This window comes from Eschrichtius robustus, chromosome 5 (assembly GCF_028021215.1).
Source record: "Eschrichtius robustus isolate mEscRob2 chromosome 5, mEscRob2.pri, whole genome shotgun sequence".
NCBI lineage: Eukaryota > Metazoa > Chordata > Mammalia > Artiodactyla > Eschrichtiidae > Eschrichtius > Eschrichtius robustus.
The window spans coordinates 62,215,153-62,239,494 of record NC_090828.1 but is presented as its reverse complement, the minus strand read 5'-3'; the positions used below and the strand labels follow the sequence as shown (position 1 = coordinate 62,239,494).

The 24,342-nt window shown below is 36.6% G+C and overlaps 1 protein-coding gene across 2 annotated transcripts in view; it reads left to right on the top strand.

Moving 5' to 3' along the window:
- ERICH2 (glutamate rich 2) overlaps positions 1-20,166 on the top strand; it is a 30,611-nt gene extending 10,445 nt beyond the window's left edge. For both annotated transcript variants that reach the window (XM_068543927.1, XM_068543928.1), the window contains exons 2-7: positions 415-445; positions 654-702; positions 9,219-9,406; positions 12,828-12,885; positions 19,266-19,337; positions 19,968-20,166. In XM_068543927.1, coding sequence (XP_068400028.1) covers positions 9,224-9,406; positions 12,828-12,885; positions 19,266-19,337; positions 19,968-20,089 — 435 coding nt within the window. In that variant the 5' untranslated portion in view covers positions 415-445; positions 654-702; positions 9,219-9,223 and the 3' untranslated portion in view covers positions 20,090-20,166. The remainder of the gene's footprint in view (positions 1-414; positions 446-653; positions 703-9,218; positions 9,407-12,827; positions 12,886-19,265; positions 19,338-19,967) is intronic.
- Positions 20,167-24,342: the final 4,176 nt, after the last annotated feature.

Genomic DNA, 24,342 nt, shown 5'->3' with positions numbered 1-24,342 from the left:
TATGGTTTCTGGGGGTCAGCTCAGTAGGAAAGGGGCACCTCAACCTGCTGTATTGTATTTGGATCCAGATCTAGGGTCCAAGTTACATAAACCCAAAAAGGTAACAGAGAATTAGAGGCTAATTTAATACATCACTTTTCTAACATGAAAAATTTTTCCTATAGCTCTTTTTATGTAAACTCCAAGGTTAAACGGGGAAAAGGGGAAGCATTAATTTCTCTAGGCTTTTTTAAAATCTAATTTCATAAACCAGAAGAATGATGTTTTTCACTTAGGATGAAAGTAATGCTACTAAAAACAAAACCAAAATACATGCTTACTACCCTGCTGACAGACCGACTTCTGCATTCTATTTTATTTATATTCTAAATTTATACAAGTGTTTAAAGCAGTAAATATTTTGGTTTTTTGCAGGAATCATCTAGACAAGACAGAAGCTGTAAAGGTAAGAGTATATAAACTAGTTTTTAGGATGCTTTAGTTCTATTTTACCATCAGTTTATATAGTTTTGGAATAACTGGCTTTAGTATAAAATTACATTTTAGCCTAGATAATAGAAATGTTCATATAAAGGTTATGAATAAATTATTTCAAATACCTCAAACTAAAATAATACTGATAATGCTGGTTTTTATTTCTGCTTCTCTTTTAGGCACCAAAATAAGGACAGAATGGCCGATTGCTAGTGTTTGATCCAAAGGGTAAATGATTTATTACTTAAAAAGAATATGTTTGACCACCCTTTTGTCCTAAATATTAAGAAGATAGTCTACAGGGATGGTTGAGTGTGGTTGAAAGACTTAGCAATTAAATCCTTTATTATACTGTCTGTCACTCAAACAATGCCTAAATATTTGCCAGTCAGGAATTTCTATTAAGCACATCACTACTGATAAAATACTGGGTTGATTTTTTTTCTTCTCTTTCGGAAAAAGTGATGATTGAACCAAATGAAGCAATGTTAGAGTAAGAAGATGTCTCTGGTTGTGCATCTGATCTATCACGTGCCTTTTAAGCAATTAGAACTAGATAATGCAATCATTTGTCACCCAATTAAATTTGAAAGGCCAGAAATGCATGGATTAGCACTTAGCTTTTGCTTCAGTCAAAGCAATTGTTACTTAGATAAGAGGACATTTAAAATGAAAACTGAATTTTGATAAAAATGTAGGGGTATAGATAATATTCAAACCTACTTTTTAAATGCTTAAACACCAAGTATTCTGTATTTTACTTATATAACTTTCATCGCTTATTCCTGTTTCACTTTGATACTTGCTCTCTTCTTTGAGAATATCATTTTAAAGGAATACTTACCTTAAAATCAAACAGATTCTTTGTTTACTATGAGAAGAACCATTACTACTAAATTAGGAAAATAATCACCCCAACTAGTTGAAGAGATTGATATTAAAAAAGAATCATAGCCCAGTTTCAATTTGGTAGCTAAATATTAAGTACCGGCTTTGTTCAAGGCACTGATTCTGATAATTCATCAGAGCCCTTCCTGCTATGGTCGTCTCCTCTCCCCTGAAAAGAATTCAGTTATTTATTCCATGAAAAATTATACTTTGAAAGTTGATTGTAAAACACATTCATGGGGATCAATTATTGATAAATTGGTAGGTGCCATTCTAGTGGGATTCTATTCAAATTGATACTATTTTGAATTATTCTGAGTATTATTGGCTGGGAAAAATTATACCTTATGCAACATGTATTTCAGTTTTCATACTGTCAAAGCTAAAAATTAAAATTAGGGTCCACCTTGACTTTTGTTGTCGATTATATATTAAAGATGTATTTTTATACTAAAGAGAAGGTAATGTATTACAGATCAATGACAGAGAATCTGTGCTTATTTCAGATTAAATGTTATAGACAACCAGAAAAAAATAAATGCCCCATTAAGTATATTAATCTGGATGTAATTATATATTGTATATCCTATTACATGGTTGAATATCTTTAAATTAAAAATCTAAGAAAAATTTTAGTAGTCTTTGAGGGAAATAGGATATAACTTTCAGTAATACTAATGGGAGTTAGTAGTCATTAGTGAAAATAAATTCTATCATGTCTATGAACCCCGATGTTCATAGGCTGTGATAAGCAGTGTTGGAACTGGAGCAAGGGGTAACCCACATCCTGAGGTAGTTAAAACCCAGGGGTTAATTCAAATGCAGTCTGGGCCGAAATAGAAAAGCAGAGTGACGGCCTGTTCTCTTGATCTCATTAATAATTGCATCTGTTTATCAGACTGCTTTTTGCAAGGGCAGTATGATCATGTTCCCTTCACTTGCAGAGAAGAGTTTAGGTTTGGGTTTGGTTTGGTTGTTGTTTGGAGTGGGGGAGAGAGGGATAGGTAGGTAGCCAGTAAGCTTCACAGGTGCATGGCTTTGTCACCTCAGGTACTCCACCCAGAGGTGAAGGTAAACAGAGCCAGTCCTGGAAAAAAAAGATTAAGTAGGAAAACAGAAAATCATGGGGGACCTTTACTTGAGGAACAGTGTGACTGACCTACAGAGTTGATGGATTTTCTCAGTATAGCTTTACATTCCACTCTCCACCCCCCTTCTGGCTCCATAGTCTGACAGGCAAGGGGAATTTCCCAAAAGGTCCTATCCAGGTTGGATTAGGGAAAACTAGAAATTTTCTTTCCCCACCAGTTCTTTGCCTTAATCTTCTGATTGACTCTTCATTCTAATCCGAGACACAAGGAGTGTGTGAACTTTATAAACCAGGAGTTTCAAACTTTTCTGTACACAAAGCCCAAATAACTCATTTCCATTTTTCCTCATGGATCCTGTCTGTCAAAGATTTTGTCTACCCAAAAAATGGCACTTAATTAACAAACTATTTTCAGCAGTAAAAGTAAAGTATGTCTTTAATGCTGGACAAAGTGTTATAGATCTTGGACCTTTGATCTGTTGGTTTTTCGTCAAGCTTTCAAGTACACATAAAGATGTGAGGGGAAAATGGGTAAAGCAAACCCACAGCATTCAACTCTTAGAGTTTGAAAAAATTGCATCGATCGGTTATTCCATAATCATATATTTTATCTTTTCTAAAATGTATGACACTATTTTTTACTCCCATTTTTACACTTTAAGTTAATGCCTCTTTAGATGCAGACCAACATTGGCAAGCAAACTTTATACCTCACCAACACAAGTCTCTCTAAATGTAGCGAAGACAGTCTCAGAAAAGTAAGTTTTAATTAATTTTGTTTTTAGGCTCATGGTTTTTTTGGGGTTTTGTTTTTGTTTTTGTTTTGACTGCACCTCGTGGCATGAGAGATCTTAGTTCCCTGACCAGGGATCGAACCCGTGCCCCCTGCAGTGGAAGTGTGGAGTTTTAACCACTGGACTGCCAGGGAAGTCCCTCATGTTTGATAAATGTAAATCATTTTAAAACGAAGTTTAAAATATAAACTTTAAAAAATTATTAATTCCAATAGAAATTTGGGGACATTTCATAAATATGCCTAGTGTGCTTAACATACTAATTAATTCTAAAACCTAGGTTATCCACCCTCTGGTGTAAATATGTTCCAGTGGGATATCTAACTTGACTCTCTAACCTTAGTAGATACTAAGTAAATACTTCCCATCTTCCAAAGTAAAAATTTGAATCTTTCCTCAATTGTAATTGTATTTAAAGAAAACATATTTTAGAGTATACTGGTTATCTATTTTTGTTAAATGGTTAGAAGCATCGTTATCATAAATAATGTCACTTTCTCAAATGAAGTCAACAGATGATAGTTGAAGAGCAGGTTGGAGTTTGGTCCTCTGCTTCTTTGAGACTGTATACGAGATAGACTTTATATCAGAAAGTGAGCAGGAAAGGAATTCACATTTTACTGTTAAAATGATGATTTGGTCACTTCTCATATGTATTTTTATGGCATGTTCACTGCTTCTCAAATAGTAATATCCTATTTATCTTCAGGTCATTGAGTATGTTGGCTTCCTCCATGTTAGGACATTAAGATTATTAAAGGCATTTCAAATTATTCAAATATCCAGAACTAGACTAGCTAAATTCCCTTCTTTAGGGATATAACTTAGTGAATATATAAGTACCATATTTCACAGATTCTGAAGCATGCATATTTTAACATCTCTACTTGACAATGCTTTTTCTTTCTTAATAACAGTATGTCTTATAATGAATAGGTGATATCTTTGGATGGACCTAGAGATTATCATACTAAGTGAAGTAAGTCAGACAGAGAAAGACAAATATTATATGACATCACTTATATGTGGAATCTAAAAAATAATACAAATAAACTTATTTACAAAACAGAAACAGACTCACAAACCTAGAAAACAAATTTATGATTACCAAAGGGGAAAAGTGGGGAAGGATAAATTAGGAATATGGAATTAACAGATACACACTACTATATATAAAATAGATAAACAACAAGGTCCTACTATATAGCACAGGGAACTATATTCAATATCTTATAATAACCTATAAAGGAAAAGAATCTGAAAAAGATACATATATATATGTGTGTGTATATATATGTATCTGAATCACTTTGCTGTACACCTGAAACTAACACAACATTGTAAATCAACTATAGTTCAATTTAAAAAATAAAAAAAAAAAAGAGGAAGAAAACATGGTATCTTAGATTCAATGAAATACTGTAATTCGTGGCTGGGAAAAGGCAGTGAAATCCTCCTTTTATCTAGATTAGATATTAGAGTATATGAATTCTAGTAATTACTTGTGGTGACCTTTGGCATAATAGGACTCTCACCATGCTAGAAACTGAATACTTAGGTGACTTCTCAACTTCTCATGTGTAGGGTTTCTTCTTGGATGCGCTCTTTCTCAATTAGAAAATCAAGGAGGGCAGAGGTAGAACAAATGTAAATCATCTTTGCTTTGTATTTTTCATCAAAAAGTGGGGTTTTGCTTTAGCAGCATATACTGGGGAGGTGAAGATTCCATTCCCTCCCATAGTATTAAGAATATAACAAGCTGTTCAGCATATTTGCTAAAGCACTGTGCAAATCACTAACTTCACTACTAATGTTCTAGATTCACATTTCAATAGGGATAAAACAGAGCTACCATAACTTAGGGGAAAAAATAGTAACACTTTACATCTTTTTATATCTTTCCATGAAAACTAGAAGTTGAGTTTTTTAAACTCAGTACAGGAGACATATTAAAATAATCACATTAAAGGAGATACAAAAAACGAACTTGGGGTTATTTTTCCACCAGCATGGGTGCCTGTCTTTGTAAACAGAGTGCACCACACAAGAATCCTCTGTCTCAGTGTGTTATCTGTTGACATGAGGTATCAGGCTTGAAGGCTAAAAGAGAAAATTAACCCATTTTTATCTCAGCCATTTAATGAAAAAGCAGGCTACTTTGTATTATGACCAGGGGTTAATATTAGTGTTGGACTCCATAAGCATAGCATTTATTTTTTTAAATTTAAATTTATTTATTTATAGCTGTGTTGGATCTTCGTTGCTGCACGTAGGCTTTATCTAGTTGTGACAAGGGGGGGCCTACTCTTCGTTGCGGTGTGCAGGCTTCTCATTGCAGTGGCTTCTCGTTGTGGAGCATGGTCTCTAGGTGCGCGGGCTTCAGTAGTTGTGACACGCAGGCTCAGTAGTTGTGGCTCGCGCGCTCTAGAGCACAGGCTCAGTAGTTGTGGTGTATGGCCTTAGGTGCTCCGCAGCATGTGGGATCTTTTCAGACGAGGGATCGAACCCTTGTCCCCTGCATTGGCAGGCAGATCCTTAACCACTGCGCCACCAGGGAAGTCCCAAGCATAGCATTTAGCAATGGTAAGAACTGACTTTCAAACTTAAAAAAAAAAAAAGAAAAAAGAAACCTGAAGGCTAGTATTCCTTAAATAGTTTTATTCCATCATATCACAATGATATGCCAGGAACATTCAGGTAATGGATTGCGTATATGCTCTATGTTAACTCTGAAAAGATTCTAAGAATCATTACACAATGACAAATGCCCAATAGAAATAGAATTTTAATCATTAGTAAAACTTATTTTTAATGCTTTTCCACACAGAAGATATTGCATTTTAGCTATTTATTGTTGGTGTGTTATATTGCGTGTTTATATTAAATGTATGTATGAACCCATATAGAACCTTAAACAGAATTGTGACCTAGAAAAGTGTTTTTTCACTATCTACTTTAACATTTAGTAAGGAAGTCTCTTCAAAAAATATTGAAAGTAAAGTCTCTTTAAAGAATTTTACCGAAAATAGAGTATCTCCAAAGAGTATTGAAAATAAATATATAGAAACAAATCTACAGTCTAAGATACGGTCATCTTCCTTCTTAAAAGAAAGCACAGGTAATAATATTAGTTTTATTTGAGTAACTGTAGCTTCTAATTCAGCCCTCCTTCTCTAGGACCTTTGGGATGTCGACAACTCGTAGGTCTGGAGCGGGTTGTGGGAATCAGTAATTTTTCAAACTCAGGTACCGGATGATTCTGATATGCAGTCAGGTGGGATCCATGGGTATGCATTACATAAAATGATAATGATAGGGTATTCAATTTTAGAATGAATTGAAATACCTGTGAAAGCATTAACAAGTTCCGTCCATTCAACAATGGTTTACTGAGTGCCAGGCACTTGTTTAGAAGCTGTGGATATAATAGTTAGCAAATTGCCAAGATCCTTGCCCTTATGGAGTTCACATAGATAGCCAACTATTAAACACTAATAATAAACAAACACAAATAAGACAGCGACAGGTTGGGATGGGTGCTATAATATAAATAAATGGCACCTGGAAGAGGGAGAACTACCTTAGATCTAGGGATCAGGAAACCTCTCTCATGATACTCAGTGTTTGTGAATTGAATGAGTTCCTGTGACATCACATAAAGTTCTTAATTCCCTATTATGACCATCCCTGATGACACCAGTGTGATGAGTCGGTGAACAGGCTGGGTACACATTGGAAGATTAGAGTGGTTATGAGCCGACAGAGACTGTAAAGGAAACAGGTAGATAGACTGAATAGCCCAGGCATCCCACTCTTGGAAGGACTTGTTATCCCTTTTGAGGATAGATAGTACCTTTTGCTTCGAGTGAGGAGTTTTCCCAACTTTTTCTTTTTTTGACCTGCTTTTTCTTAACATTGTCTTCTCTCAACCTTTCCTAGATTTCCTCATTTTCTTCTTTCTAACACCAGTGTTTCTACACTATTTAGAGTAGCTCATGGCCACACTCCCATCAAAGAAGACATCTCAAGACTTCCCAGACACTCAAAGTCTTACAAGAAGGGGATGATGTAGCACAAGTTAAGGTTGAAACTGTGAAATTCATCTGTAGAGCCAAAAAACTTGGCAAGCTCAATAGTGTTTCCCAAAGAGATAATTTTAGGAAACACAGGGTAAATTTTTTTAAAATTACTTTAATAGTAGTATATTTTAATGTGTATTAGAAAAAAATAATATAAGACCTGGTTAAGAATATGGACTCCAGAGCCAAACTGACTCCCAGATCTACCCTAATTAGTGGTGTGAAGTTGGGCAAGTTATTTAACCTGTCTCTCAGTTTCATCTATGAATGGGATAAAAATAGTACACACCTCACTGAGCTGGTGAGAGAATTAGATGAGTTAATATATGTAGTATTCAGAAGAGTAATGGCATATAATATTTGCTATGATTATTATATCTTACTTTCATAAGTACCTCCATCAGTTTTGTGGATGATAATAGTTATGATCTGGCAAAATTCCTAAGTTAAAAAAGTAAATTAAAAAAAAATTAAGTAAATAGTATAGGTGATACTCTCATGTGGCAAAATGAATGAAGATAGTATATTACTGAAATTTGGAAAATGTTTCAATAGCTTGTGCCATGGAGGTTTTACCTCTTAAATATTTCTCTAATATGTCTCCTCCTCTCAATCCCTATTTTAACAATGACCTGTCAGCCATCTCTTTCACCTGGACTTTTTAAAGACACCTCTAACCACCTCTCTCCCTGCTGTTTTTTTTTTTTTTCTGTCTGCCTTCAAATACACTTTCCACCCTGGTATCCAGGTATTCCTTCAGAAATTCAGAATTGATCATACTTGTTTCCCTGCTTAAATCTTTCATGACTACTTTGTTTCCCTACTTTTAAATCCTTCATTCTTAGGATAAAGTTCTAACTCCAAGGCCCACAAGACTCCATTATCCAGCTTGTACCCCTCTGGCTACATCTGTCACCATTTCAGCCTCAACTTTGACCCATACGCAACAACAAAGTGCTTGTAGCTCCACACACATTCTTTTTTCACTGGTTCATGCTGTCCCCTCTCCTTGGAAAAACTAATCCACTCAGACCAGGATGGGGCTCTCCTTTGGGCTCCCATGTACCTAGTACACATCTTTATCACTTACTGCCATACTGTTTTATAATTATCCATTATGTTTCTGACTCCCTAGTTAGAATGTGAGCACCCTGAGGTCAATGACTGTTCATTTTTGTGTTCCTGGGACTCAACATAGTGCTGGGCACCGAATGGGTAGTCAGAGTAGTGCTTATTTTTTATTTTTCAGTCATCTATGTTTGGTCATAGGTACTATGACTTGACATTAAGAAAAATCATTAATAATGTTATGTAACTTCTGGTTATATCTGGAACACTTCACATGTATCTCTTCCTAATTTGTGTGTGTGTGTGTGTGTGTGTGTGTGTGTGTGTACAGAGAGAGAGAGAACTTTATTCTCAAGTATCCAAGCAGTGACTACTTGCCTAAGAAGTATTACTTTTCAACCTCTATAGTCTTACTTTTACTTTCCAAGCTCTTTATTTTGCATTTGCATTCCTATAAGAACAATTTAAGAAAAGTATTTCTGTGGATAGAATAGCATTAATTTCTTTTTTCTGGAAGTTATTATATTCTTTATAAACAAAACCGTTTTCCATTTATTACAATTTCAAGCACCAAACAACACTAACATCAGCTCAGTATTATCGGTTTGGGTTTTTTCCTGTTTCACTTAGCAGTTTTATTACCTTTTTCGGAAGTGGAAATCAGGTAAATTTATTGCGGTGATGTTTAGTCATGAAAAAAAATCCAGAACAGGAGGGCATATAGTAAACATGTACACTTGCTACATTATAATTTAGGAGTGACCATTTTAAATTTTTGAATATGTTTCAATATTTATTGATTAAATTATATGTATTCTTTTCTAGGTGAAATGAGCAAAAATGTAGTCATTATGGAGCAGGAGAAAAATAATGAATGTTCCCCTGAGGATACTGATGATAAGTTGTCTGAATCAACACATGATGATGGTGAGGATGATACCAGTGATGAAGATAATGAGGAAGACAGTAACCCTAATAAGGATACTCATGCCCCATTAGAGTTAATGACAGAAGTAAGTTTTACTCGTATGTTATAACTCAGGAAACTTAAAAATATTAAAATAGCTGAATAGTATATATAGTCTTGCAGACTAAAAAAAAATAGTTAAAATATCCTTGCCCACACACAGATGCTTACCTCGTTACTCATCTTTCTTACTACTTTCACCAGGGTAGAGGTGAGAGAAGATTCTAGAAGTGACTCAAAGTATTCTGGTAAAGGCAGAAGCAGGAATAAGAGAAGTTTTGGCATAAAACTCTTCAAAGACTGCTTTAAGAAAAACTTTCTACTTACTGGGTACCATGCTAGTTACTTGGGATATTTAGAGATAAATAAGAAAGACATGACCTTACCCTTGAGAACTAACGGCACATATTTTGTATATAATGCAATTTATAATAAAATGAAATATGTGCTAGTAGAGGTGTTTGTAAAGTTCTCTGGGAACTGGGAGGATTAAGTGACTAATTGAGAAAAGAAGCAGGAGAAACGGGGGGTAAAGGAAGGATTTTTAGAGGAAGAGACATGAATGGAATCTTAGAAACTTGAAGAGGGACGTGTAGGAATTCATCTGGTAAACATATCAAGGAGGTATTCCTGGCATAGGAAACAACATTGGCAAAGGCATTGAAGCCTGAAACGTCACATGCGAAAATTGTACATAAACGTTTGCTGATAATTCTATGGAGAACAAAACAGTTTTACCTCACTTGTTGTGGTGTCACAGTCTACCTTTAATTAATATTACACAACTTCATGTATATCATAAGAACTTCATAACAATATGTTTTAATTTCCCCCTTCTCATCCTTTGTATTTTTGTTGTCATATGTTTTACTTGTACATGTGTTATAAGCCCCACAATACATTGTTCTTTTTGTTTTAGATGGTTAGCTATCTTTTAAAGTGATTTTTTTTAATGGAAAATATCTTTTTTTGGAAGACATTTCTGGTGTTCTTCATAGCTCTGTGTAGATCCAAATTTCTACCTGATATTATTTTCCTTTTACCTGAAAAGCTTCCCTTACTATTTCTTATAATGCAGTTCTGCTGGAAATGAATTCTCTCAGTTTTTGTTTGTCTGAAAAGTCTTAATTTCACCTTCATTTTTAAAGGATTTGATAGCTGGAGATTCTAAGGGGGGGGGCAGGGTTTTTTTAGTACTTTGAAAGGTTGCTCCATTTTCTCACATTTTGCATAACTTTAGACAAGATGTCTGCTGTTATTCTTATTTTTATTTACATGTATATGTCTTTTTTACCATCTTCCAAATTTTTTTCATATGTATTATTTTTGGCAATTTGATTATGATATGCCTTGATGTGGCCTATTTCTTCTGTTCATTGAGATTCTTGGACCTATGAGTTTATAGTTTTCACCAGGTTTGGAAAATGTTCAGTAATTAAGTCTTCAAATATTTTTTCTGATCTCCGCCCTCCCTCTCTTCATCTGGGCTACAATTATACATATGTTAGACCACCCAATATTGTCCCAAAAGTCACTGATAGTCCCTTTGTCTCCTGTTTTTCTCTATATATTTTAAAAAATATGTATTTATTTATTTATTTTTGGCTACACTGGGTCTTAGTTGTGGCACGCGGGCTCTAGTTGTGGTGTGCAGGCTTAGTTGCCCCACAGCATGTGGGATCATAGTTCCACAACCAGGGATCGAACCCATGTCCCCTACATTGGAAGGCAGATTCTTTACCACTGGACCACCAGGGAAGTCCCTCAATGTATTTTATTTTAGAAATTTCTAATGCTCTGTGTTCAAGTTCATGATCTTTTCTTTGCAGTTATAATCTGCTGTTAAGTCCATCTCCCTCCTTCTCTCCCTCTCCCTCCCTAGCCCCATATATATATATATATATATATATATATATATATTCATTTTAGGTATCCTGTTTATCATCTCTAGAAGGTTTCTTTAAATATTTTTGTAACTATCATTTCTCGCCTCATCATGTTCAGATTTTCTCTACTCTTGAGCATATGGCATATATTTATAATGGCTATTTTAACATGTTTGTCTGCAATGCTATCATCTCTGTCAACTCTAGGTCAGTTTCTATTGATTAAGTTTTCTCCTGCCTATAGGTCATATTTTCCTGCATCTTTGCATGCCTGGTAATTTTTTACCAAATCCTAGATGTTGTAAATTTTATGTCCTTGGATACAAACTTTTGTTGTTGGACTTTGATCTGGGACAGTTGAGTTACTTGGAAATAGGTTTCTCCTTTTGAGTTTTGCTTTTTAACTTTGTTGGGAGGATCCAGGGCAACCTTTATAGTGTAGGGACACTACTAAGGCAATACCCTTATGAGGACTCTTCCCAGTGCTCTCTGTATTAAAAGAACCTTCCACTCTGGCTGGAGAGAACATGAGCTCTTCTCAGCCCTGTGTGAGGTCCAGTGAGTATTCCATCTGCTCATTCTAGTGATTCTTTCTGCGGCCTCAGTTTCTTAATACTCATATGCAGATCAAAACCAGCCAAAGACTCTTTAATATTACTTCATGTCCCTATCTCTTGCAGAGTAAACCTAGTGTACCTGCAAATATTTCAGGATATGTGACACACAAGCAAGAACAATTAACCGAGTGTAGGCTTCTTTTTTTAATGGAAGGTGTCTAAATAACTAATAATAGAAGATCAGTAAATTGTGGAGCCTTAGTAAGTAAAAGAATATACAAGAATATTTAATTCCATGGGGAGAAAATGACCATGATATGTGGTGTATTTTTTAAAAGTTATTGAATAATCCTAGTTTTTGTAAATACATATGTGTTCATTTATGGAAAAAATACTAAAACAATGTTCATGGAGATGTTAAAAATAAACATCTCTAAATGGAAAAATATAGATGCTATTTAATTGGGGACAGAATGTGTTTATTTAGCATTTAAATTTCCTACCTGCAAAAATATACATACAAATATGCATACAAATATTACTTTGTAATTAAAAAAATACAATAAAAATAGTAAAAGCAAAACTAGATGGTATAAGGGCAATCAATACTGGAAAATATTGACTATACATAATTGTAAATCTATATTTTTTACTAAGTATTGTCATGTAATTATGGATTAAGTTCACAAATAAAAGCTGTATCTGAACCAAAGGGATATTAAAGTGATTAAAGTCTTCAGAGTCTATGCCAGTTGAATCAACCTATGTATTCTCAAATTGTTCAGTAGTGTGTACACTGTGTGGCTGCAGCAAAGCAGAGGTATCATACTTATTCTGTGTGGCCTTAAATAGTCCTTAAATAGTCCTCATTAACTGCCTGATTACAGACTCAGTCCTGGAAAAACAAGTAAAAGTTAAAAGCAAAATAGTTAATCATTAATGGAATATTTTCTAGGGAGTTTATAATTGACATTTAAATTCTCTGTGAAACTACATAGCTGAAGAATTTCTGAATGTTTTCCAGTTCCTGAGAGCAGAAATGGGCCAAGACTACCGTTTGGCAAAAAAATTATGTCAGATGAGTAAGTACAAAATACTTTTCCGTTTTCCAATCTTCTCTGTTTCCAAATACATTCCATAATATGTAAGATGGTTTGATTGTCATACATCTAATGAATTCTCTGATAGTGTCTCAGTGAATCCTTGATAGTAAAAATTGATATAAGGACTAATTTAGACTTCTAGAGTAACTTTGAGTGAGATAAAATGACAGAGACTAATTACACCATAAGAAAATAAGTCAAAATCCTTAGCCTCATGATAACGGGTTAGTAGCATTATGCCTTTAGATTCAAAGATGTGTTGTGTAGTGCAGGAAGCCTTACTTAACATGCAATTATTCCACAAATATTTGAGTACCTACATGTGCCAGGCACTGTTCTAGGCACTGGACAGAGAACGATCCCACATTTATATCTAGTTTCAGACAGATAACAAATTTATCTGTAACTAGCGTGTCACAGATGATAGGTGCTATGGAGAAAAATAAAGCAGGGAAGAAGGAGTAGAAAATACTGGGAGGGAGACAAAGCAGTTTTAAGTAGGATGGTCTAGGAAGGCCTCACTGGAAGACTAGAGCAAACACCTGAAGAAGTTGAGGAAGTGAGTCCTGTCATCTGGAGGAAGTGTGTCCCAGGCAAGACTAATAGCAAATGTGCTGAGAATAAGCCAGTGGAAGTGTGATAGGAGATGAGGTCGGAGAGCTTACAGGTCAGGGGTTGTGCAGATTGCATAACACCTTTCGCAGCTTAAGGACCTTGGCTTTTTCTCTGAGTGAGGTGGGAAACCACTGGACACTTTTGAGTAGAGGAATGATGTGAACTACCTTATTTTTCTGTCTTTGGGTTTTAGTGGTTTGACTTGACGTTCAAAATGGTGGTGGTTTTCTTTGTATTTAAGCAAAGAAAGGTTTGAGAGGTTTGCTGAGTTTCTTAACTCTGTGGGTTGATGTTTTCATCAACTTTGAGGATTTCTTGGCCATTAACCTTCAAAGATTGCCTCTGCCATATTCTCTCTCTTCTCTTCCTGGGTCTCCAATTACACATAAATTAGACTTTTTTTCATGGTGTCCCACATGTATCTTATACTCAGCTCTGTTTTTTCCATTTCTTTCTATTTCTGTGCTTCAGTTTGGATATCTTCTATTGACCTGTTTTTGAGTTAATTTATCCTCTCTTTTGCTGTGTCCAATCTGCTGTTAAAACTATCTAGTGAATTCTTAGTTTCAAGGATTGTATTTTCCAATTTTAGAAAGTCTATCTAATGATTTTGAAAGATTCCAGCTCTCTGTCAAAATCCATAATCTTTTCAACTATCTTGCCCATCTTTTTCTCTTACTTCATTAGTCTTAGTTATTTTAAAGGAGAAAATGGCAACTCTACAATTAAACTTTATTAATAATGGACGTGAAATATTAACTATTGTAGACCTGTCTTATGGTTAAAATCTTGTAGTGAAAATGTAGTGTAGGGACATGGGGTCTACTCTCCCTTGCCTCACAGAGTCCCCACTGTGGATACAGTATTTCTTAAATCATCGGCTAATTTTTAAAATGGGTTTCTTGAATGCTTTAACACTACCTGTCTCATATCCAAAATAATTTGCCTTGTTTAATCCTTTCAAGCACTTTTGACCTTTAGAGCCATCAAATAAAATATTTCAATCAAAACTGTTTCTGGTGGCCCACAAACAGAATTTCCAATCAGAAAGAATCCTTAGAGAGAGAATCATGTCCAATCCTCTGTTTTTATAAATAATGAAACCGAAGCAGAGAGGTTAAGCAGTTTGTGCAGCCCTGCTCAGGGAGCAAGTGACACAGCCAGAACTGGAACCCCAGCCTCCTTTTCCCTCAACTACTTTTCTTCTCTGTGTGGCTGGTATAGAAGGGAGTGATTTTGTAGCTCTAGCTCCCAGTTCTCTGAGTTTTTCTTGTGGAGCCTAATTGTAGGAAAATTTACATATTGTATTATATTTTTATATTCATCAATCATTTTAGAAAAGCCTCTGGCCAAAGCTTACAAAATATAGACACTGATATCACCACATCTGTCAGTAAGTTTTGGCTGTTAGCCCAAACTGTAAACAGCAGGCGCTCAGTATAATGCTTATGGACCTGACATACCAGTGCACATGCATTAAGTGCCAGGTCAATGGGGATGAAAAAGTTCAAACTGATATATCTTATGGAGTTATATTCCTTTAAAAACTCACTCCCTTCCTTCCAACCAATAAATATTGAGCACTAACTGTGTACCAGACATTATGCTGGGAGCTGGAGAGAAAGCAGAACTCAGAGCACACATGCTCTAAACCCTTTTGGGGTTGATATCAGACGTGGTTTGCACTCTTACGGCTCACCCAGTAATGCTGTTTACTCTTTTCTGTCCATGGCAAATAGTGGTGCCTCTAAAACTAAGGACTAAACTCTAGGAAAAGAAGCTATGGAGTGCCCTAAGACAGGCACCGTGATCCAGGCAGCCAAATGGGAAAGAGCTGCTCCCAAGAGGAAGAAGAGGCTGATGGGAAATGTGGGCAAAAAGGCCCCAGAGAACGTGGGTAGAGAGCAGGGGTGTGCAAAGTAAGATTGGCTACCCCTGAGGCAGATTGCCAGCCAAGGATGTGAAAATTAGGGAGGCCCCGGTTTTGCAAAGCCAGGCAAGTTCAAGGAAGAACAGAGAGTTGTAGACAGACTGTGTTCCAGGGAGAAGGAAGTGCTAGTTCTTTGATGCCAATAGGAACACTTGGCTGAGGGCTTACCCAAAGTCCCTCTCTGTGTTCAGAGCAACAGACAAAACAAATTCTTTTCATCTAGCATGGACCCCAAAATATTATATGTAAATTCTTACAGCATAGATATTCTTTTTCTAAAAAATTTTTTGAAGGATAGTTGATTTACAATGTTGTGTTAATTTCTACTCTACAGCAAAGTGATTCAGTTATACATATATATATATATATATATATATATATATATATATATATATACATTCTTTTTCATATTCTTTTCCATTATAGTTTATCACAGGATATTGAGTATAGTTCCCTATGCTATACAGTAGGATCTTGTTGTTTATCCACTCTATATATAATAGTTTGCATCTACTAACCCCAAACTCCCAACCCGTCCCTCCCTCACCACCCTCCCCTTGGCAACCACAAGCCTGTTCTCTACAGCATAGATATTCTTTGGTCTCTTTTTTCCCCCATCTTCTAGCTCTTCCATGGAACACTCCACCTTTCTCTATATATGTATTTATAAAGTTATGCATGTAAACATAGATTGTGTATTTACATTTTTATGTATTTATATATGTATATATTGAACACCTACTATGGGAACATTAAACATACATTGTTTAATTCTTACAGCAATTCCATTAGCAGATATGATTAACCCCATTTTACAGATGAGCAAAGTGAGGCTAGCAAGGAGAACTAATTCACCCAAAGTCACACAGCTACCCAGTGGTAAAGCTAGGATTAGATCCCAGGTCTGGCTTGAGAGCCTATGATTTCTTGCTATATTTCCATTTCCTCATTTGACTAATAAGCTTATACTTCTGGTTAAGTAGGCAGAGACTTGGAAAAGAGATGCTTTTATGAATCAATCAGATTGAAATGGCTCCTATAAGTTGACTAATATATTTTTTATTTGTATCTAAGGCAACTAGTTTATATGAAATACTGCATCTTTGTCCCTGCAGAAATGTTTTACAAATCGATTCTCTTGAATAAAGTCTCCAGTTCCTGGTGTGTTTTCTTGCCATCCAATCACGGTATAGTCATTTGTATCTTCACGTGGCTGCAGGGCTTCCCATCCTGCATCCCAGGTGCAAATGGGTTCTTTTCTTTTTATCCTGCCTTCTAAAAAAGTTGTTGGTGAAGCCTTGGAAAAATGGTTTTTAAATGAGACTGCAAGTCAAGAGTCCCAAGTACTTTTCTTCATTTATCTCATGATTGACTGTGAGATTTTCTGTCAATCTTCCCATTTCTTAGTCTCTTTACCTGCAGCCCAGTCATCTCAGGGTGCCAACACTTCTGGTCACAGGCAGCCCGGGATTCTACAAAAATAACTTTTAAGCCTTGAAGACCTACTCTGTCAATTATAATAATTGTAAATGTTTAAGAATAATGGCCTGAAAACCAAAATGGTTCTCATCATTATGGGTCTAACACAAATACAGATGTATCTTCAGAAAAGAAAGTTCCTATAAAGTTTTTTATTTATTTTTGAGTAAAATAAATCACCCTTTCTTATTAGACTAGAGTATAATTTTATCAAGGCATAAAAGGACTGCTTCCTATTCAGTTGTCTATATTCTTTTATTCCTTTTTTATTTTTTTTTTAATGTTTTGAAGGCTCCACCTCTGTGTCAGGTACTCTGTTAGGGCTGCAACAGTGAACAAGACCAACAGTCTGTCTACCCTAGCATAGCCTCCTGTCTGAGGGCCTTAGAGCTCCGTGGGCAGCAGAATCCCCAGCTCCCTGCCCCAGCCCTTCAGCCAGAAGGAGGCATCCACTGCACACTTAGGAGGGAACCGAGCCTTTCTCCAGGCCCAGAACCACTCCAGGAAAACTAATAATCAGCATTTTTTCAGCACCTACCATGCACCAAGGACTAAACTAAGTATTTATCTTTATCTGTATTATCTGTTTGATTCATCAGAACAGCCTGATGTGGTCAATAGTATTATTACAGATAAGGGAACTGAGGTACAGAGGCATTAAATACTTTCCCCAAGGTGACCCAGCTAGACAGTGGCAGAGCCAGGGTTCACATCTGACAGTCTTTCTTCAGGGTCCATACTGGCCTCTGCTTATGGGCCCCGGTTGGGAAACAACTCCCAGAACATCAACTGCATGTGCTAAGGGCTTCTCTTGCCTTTTTACAAACCCTACTATCCTGTCAAAGAGTAAAAAAGAGTTTTTTATTTATCACCTAGGATGGATATTGCAGGGCTAAGTTTCAAAGCAGATACCTTTCCCTCACTCTGAAAATTGACAATTGCCAGCAGTTTTTGTTAAACCCTGAGAACAGCTGATGCCATACTCCACTCCCATGGAATAATCCTAACTCCAACATGAAATTTTCTAAGCTGTGTTCCAAGGAATATTAGTTCAAGATTTCTTAGTAAGTGTTCCACCAAAAACAGATTCCATGGGGATAATAAATTGGGGAAACCACATTCTCCTCTCTGTAAGATCCATAGTAGTTATGAACATATTAATGGCTATGTAAAATCCTGCAGTTGCTCCTTACTGTAAGCTTTACCTGATTAACTTCATTAGCCTAGTTTCCCAGATACATATTAACATCTTAAGAAACTAGTATCTCAAGGAGCAAGTTGGAGAAACTCTGCTCTGGAAAGAGGCTTAGCCTCAGAGAAAGATTTAGACTGCTAAATTATTTTAGTCTAAGTTAAAATGTACAAACAGTCACTTTTATCAGAAGCCTTAAAAGATGTATAAATACCCCTAGAAGCCTTAAAAGCATGTTCTGAGCAGGTACACACTCATGCTAACCCAGATTGATGGTACATTGTTATATTAGGAATTAGGAAATAAAGACCTTGGTTTGGTGTGTCAGGATGAAAGCCATATGGGGTGAGGCCCTCTGAACCATTGGGGCCTAGTTGAACCATCCACAATTCTCTGTCTCACTCTTAGCCAGGCAAATAGCACACTTGATGTTTCAGTGCCCCCTGGGGGCCATCAAGATATTACGCAGGAGTCACGACATTTAAATGGATGATGCAGAATTATGAGTACACCTCAAGGCAGGTAGCAAGAAGGCAGAGAGAGAGATCTGTAGAGCAAGATCTGAAAAAATAAATAAACTAGTCTAGAAAACTCTGAAACAAAAGGTGTAAATCTTTCTGGCCTCTAGGACATTGGTAACATACTAACAAGTCTAAAAAAAATCTATTAATATGGTCCAAAGGAAAGATGACACATTCACATAAAGGATCCGCAAAAAGGAATAAATAGCACTTAAAAACAATGGGTCTGATGAAGAGGTGAGAGTGCTGTTAAGTAGGCGATGACTAGGGTGTCCTTAGTAAAGTCTCCATGTTTTGCGGGATTTGTACCTTGTTTGGGGAATGCTTATAGTCAAGAAACACTTTGGCTACAGGCCCATGAGGCATGCCTCATAGAGATAGAGATTTCCTTCTTTGGGCAGGAGGTAGAAACCAGAATGAGGATTATTTCCCTTACAAAGCACCTAAGATAAGTAGAACGTTTTCTCTATTTGCGCTTAGATATACCCATGGTATAATTGTTGGTGGTTTTGCTTTGTGCATTTTCACTTACTCTCATTGACAGTTTCAGTCTCATTCTGAAGAGGCTGTTTGCTGAAACACTTCGAACACTAATAACATGCATTCTGTTGTCCATTTTCAGTCCTAATCTATGAACCAGAAAATCCGGAGGCCAAGGAGTTTTTCTCACTTATTGAAGAAATGCTGCTGATGGGTAAATTTGAAAATTGAAATTACTTCTTTCTCATAGAACTATGAGCAGTCACTATCCCAGGAGATTGGCAAAGTATATCCTTAGGAAGTGGTTAAGAAAAGGCTAAATGATCGTCTTGGATGGTTTCATGAAACCGGCTTGTCCTCTGTGGATGGTCAAGATGACTCCCTTTCCTCTGTGGGGGTGGAACTGCCCAAGCAAAGCAGGCTCCCTGGGCACAAGATATTGGGCACTGACAGAGTCCTCAGAGGGAACAGAACCTGCTAACTGCGCCAGGCACTAAAGGGATTATCCCACAGTTCCAAGCAAAGCCAATACCCTCTAAATCACCCTGAATCTCACTTTACTCTTATTCTATTTAAGTAAGAATTAAGTTGACAGTAGTAAAAAATATTTTTAGAGACCAATGTTTTAAATTTATTTTAAATCCACAAACATCTTTATGCCAGTAAGAATATGTTCTTCTTTGTGCAACTGCTTTGACCCTACATGCAGTTAGCATATTTCAGCTCAGTTCTCACATTCCAAAAATGTGTATTTCTTAGTGGCGGGGAAACAAGGAGAAATGTGATATTTCAGGGTAGAAATATTAAGAAACATTTTAAGCAAGTCTCTCCCTTTCTGTGGCAGAGAAAGCTCAAAATCTGGAGGAAGATGATGAAGAGAGTGAAGAAGACAGTAGCGGTGAGGGTGAAGGGGAGAGCAGTGAGGATCCAAGTGAAGAAAGCTCTGATGAATGTGAAGATGGGTGATGACAGTTGCTGCTATCGTTTAATCTTCATGTGTGTTCATTACTGTATACTATGGAAATATAAAGAAGAGAGCTGCATTTCAGTCTAACTGTTCTTTATTTGGTACAGAGTTCTTTTAATTTATCCATATTAGTTTGAGCTCCTTCTTAATATTTAGATTTTAGCTCAAGGTGAGCTACTCAGAGAGGGAAGGAATCATTGAAAACACATAGCACTAACTATGTGCCAGGTGCTGTTCTATACACATTAATTTGTTGAATCCAGCAAACCCATGAGGTTAGCACTGTTATCCCCATTCAACAGATGAGAAAACTGAGGCACAGAGAGGGTGGGTCATTTGCCCAGCATCATATACCTGTTGATCGGTAGAGCCTAGATTTGCATACAGACATTATGGCTCCAGAATCCATATTCCAAGCCCCTCCCATGTCCACTACTTTAGGCATTTTATATCATTTGTTTCATGTTCTTTATAGCATGTATCAGTACCTGAACCTTTCTTATTATTTGTTCTTTTTTTTAAGGTTTTATTTTATTTTATTTTGGAGTATAGTTGATTTACAATGTTGTGTTAGTTTCAGGTGTACAGCAAAGTGATTCAGTTATACATATACCTATTCTTTTTCAAATTCTTTTCCCATTTATGTTATTACAGGATGTTGAGTAGAGTTCCCTGTGCTGTACAGTAGATCCTTGTTGGTTATCTATTTTAAATATAGCAGTGTGTATATATGTCAATCCCAAACTCCCAATTTATCCCTCCCCTAATTTATTTGTTCTTTTTATCTTCTCCCTTCTTGTCAGAAAATGTAACCTCCATAAGCAGGACTTTGTCTTTTCACTGTTATATCCCTAGCAACTGGACAAGTGCCTGGAAAATAACGGGATGTTTATACCAAGTGAATGAATGAGGTGAAAGTTAATGACAATGTTTATATTCTTTCATAAAATATTTATAAGACTTTATTATACTATTTATGTATCAATCTACATTATTTTGCTGATTCTGTATTCCTTGATGAATTTCCACCATCTTCAAATTAGGTTGTAAGGTAACTGATGTAAAAATGAGAAAAATATTCCTAAATAATTTGTTTTGAGTGTGCCAATCTGATTTGGGGTTAGGCAGTTTGAATTTTTATTCTTATATCAGCACAGTATCATGTCATATCCAAAATGCCTAAAGCATAATTCATTCTTTGGGCATTTTGTAGCGTGCTAACATTCAGAGGGAGGAATTCGGCCACACCATTTTATAGGAGTATCTGAAAGAAGTGAAGACAGGTATGTATAATCTAGTTACATAAATAGTCGGATAGCACTGAAGGGCTGGCTGATGGAGACCACAAGAACCACTTGTTCTTTTCATTTGTGAGGTGTTTGTTATTCCTTCCTACCATAGGAAAACCATCGTATGTCAATCTGATGTCACTTACCTGATTTTGGAGCCCTCCCCATAATAAGGTCATTAAATACCCTAAAACTGATATTGCAGACTAAATTAGTCACACTAGTGAAACTTTAGTTTTCTTTTAAAGGAACAAGCAAGTTCTGAGGAAAAAACTCTGAATAAAAAACCATGATATCACAGACCATGTTATAGCTACATCTAAGTATTTGTGAGGTTTGATCATGCAGGATAATCCATATTTATGGATATATACCCTTTATCCATATTCTTCATCCTACTTGCACTCCTTTTTTTTTTTGTTTTTGTTTTTTTAAGTTTTTTTAATTTTGATGTGGACCATTTTTAAAGTCTTTATTGAATTTGTTACAATATTGCTTCTGTTTTATGTTTTGTTTTTTTGGCTGTGAGGCATGTGAGATCTTAGCTCCCCGACCAGGGATCAAACCCACACCCCCTGCATTGGGAGGCGAGGTTTTAACCACTGGACTGCCAGGGAAGTTCCCTACTTGCACTCCTTAATCAGTGTAATTTTGGGTGTTGGCATAACCTGACATAGGCATGCGTGTCTGTATGTGGTAGCTAAATATAAAATCTAGTAGCTAAACATAATCTGCAAAGTATTTTTATATTGTTTTATGTAAGTATTTTATATTATTTAACTCACTGGCTTCTCAGTCCTATGAGCAAGCTATTATATTGTCCCCATCAGTTACACAAATTGAATTTGGGATGCTGGGCATATCCAAGGGTAAATGTTGACTGGGGTAGTGGAATTCAGATGAGGAAATTAAGACTACGAGATGCTAGGTTATGTTTCAGTATGAGAGATCTAGTGAATCTTGAACCCGTGTTCTGTGCTGCTTCACACATAGCTAAACTGTAGAAACTGTTTAATGAATCAGCAAACAAGTATCTATATAGACAGTTCAGTTCCAGACCTTTGCCTTCTTCAGAATGTTACAGTGGTGGGAAAGAATCCAAATATTCAACAATTTGCAAATGTACGAAATGTCCACTCAATGGACTTAAGATGGGAACCCACCAAAATAGTTTCATTTATTCAATCAATATTTACTGAAGGCCTACTATGTATACCTGCTCTTAAAGAACACTGGCACAGTTGAAATGCAGGGTGGTAGGAAGTCCAGGGTGCTAAGGGAGCATGCAGGAGGGGTACCTAACCTGGGCCAGGTGTCCAGGGAAAGCATTCAGAGGGAAGTGGAGTCTAAGCTGAGAAGGTAGAATGAGGGGGAATTAGCTACAAGAAGAGGATGTGGGGAAGAGCATTCTATCAGTAGATACATTCTGAGTCCAGAAAGTAAATAAGTTTGGTTGGATTGCAAAATGAAAATGAACCAATTAGAGCCGAGACAGATGAAGCTATGTTCATAAAGGGGCTGGGAAATGGTGGATCTTACAAGCTGTGTTAAAGTTTGAACTTTATCCTTAAAGTAGTGGGAGGCCATTGAGAGATTTTAAGGAAAATAATGATTGTATATTAGAAAGAGCATTCTAGTAGCCAGGTAGAAAAATATGTTCTCAAACTACAGGTCATGATCCATTGGTCAGATATGAAATCACTGTAGTGAGTCACAAATAGCTGGGTTTTTTTTTTTAATTAAATACATAGAATAGAAAATAGCACACATTGCAAAAGAGTATATGGGAATTATGGTTTTGTGAAACTTCGTTCAGAGTGTGTGTGTGTGTGTGTGTGTGTGTGTGTGTGTGTGTCCTAGATCTTGATGTGAAATGTATTTCTTCCTATGGATCTCCATTTTTAAATATATGAAAGTATAGAGAACAGACTGGAGTGGAATACAAAACTCCACTGTTACCTAATCCTAGCAGTTCAGTACTGTAGCCTGAAAGAGGTAGTAGCAGAGATGCAGTGGAATAAAGGTGTTATTTTAGAGGTAGAAAGAACAGACAGAAATCGGTGATGAATTAAATGTGAGGAGAGGTAGAGGTCAAGGATGACTCCCAACTGGATAACTGGATGCATGATAGTGATGATATCCCCTGAAAAAGGAGCACAGAAAGAAAAGCAGATTTGCTGGAGAATATGGTGGTTCACTGACACAGGTTGAATATAGGAAGTATATTGTTTTCTATGCTGTAACAAATTAAAGCAACTTAGTGGCTTAAAACAGTACAAATTGATTATCTTACAGTTCTGGAGGTCAGAAATACAAAATGGATCTCACTTGGCGAAAACCAAGGTATCAGCAAGGCTCCATTCTTTCTGGAGGCGCTAAGAGGCAATCTGTTTCCTTGCCTTTTCCAGCTTCCAGAGCCCTCCTGCATTCCTTGGCTCAGGGCCCCATTCTTCCATGTTCAAAACCAGCACTGTCTGACTGACGCCTTTTCACATTGCTGTCTCTCTAGCCCTCTCTCCCCTGTTGTGATTTTTGTGAAATTAGCATTTGTTAAGTAGACCACAAGGGAAAGTGAAATAGAGAAATTTATTACTCACGGGTCCTAGAGAAGGTACATGGCACACCTCAGAGGGGCCACGGGATGGGGGGTGGGGGGTGTCAAGGTGCAGGAGAGAGTGGGCAGCAGGACCCTGGGCGCATGTCTTATTTAGGGTCTACAGTCGAGTGCTTTTGGGGTTCCTAGGCTAAGTCCAAATTGGTGGATTCAAACTAAAAAGAGCAGAGTTTTGGTAACTTCTGTGGAGGTCTTATCTAAGGGGGGTGCACCGGGGAAGGAGCTGGGAAGCAGGAGAGACTGTTTATCACCAGGGGCACTGGGAAAGTCATATCTGGAATTTACACTTGTGAACCTGCAGGCTATTGTCTAGTACACGGGCTGTTATCTGGGCATGCACTTGAGGGAG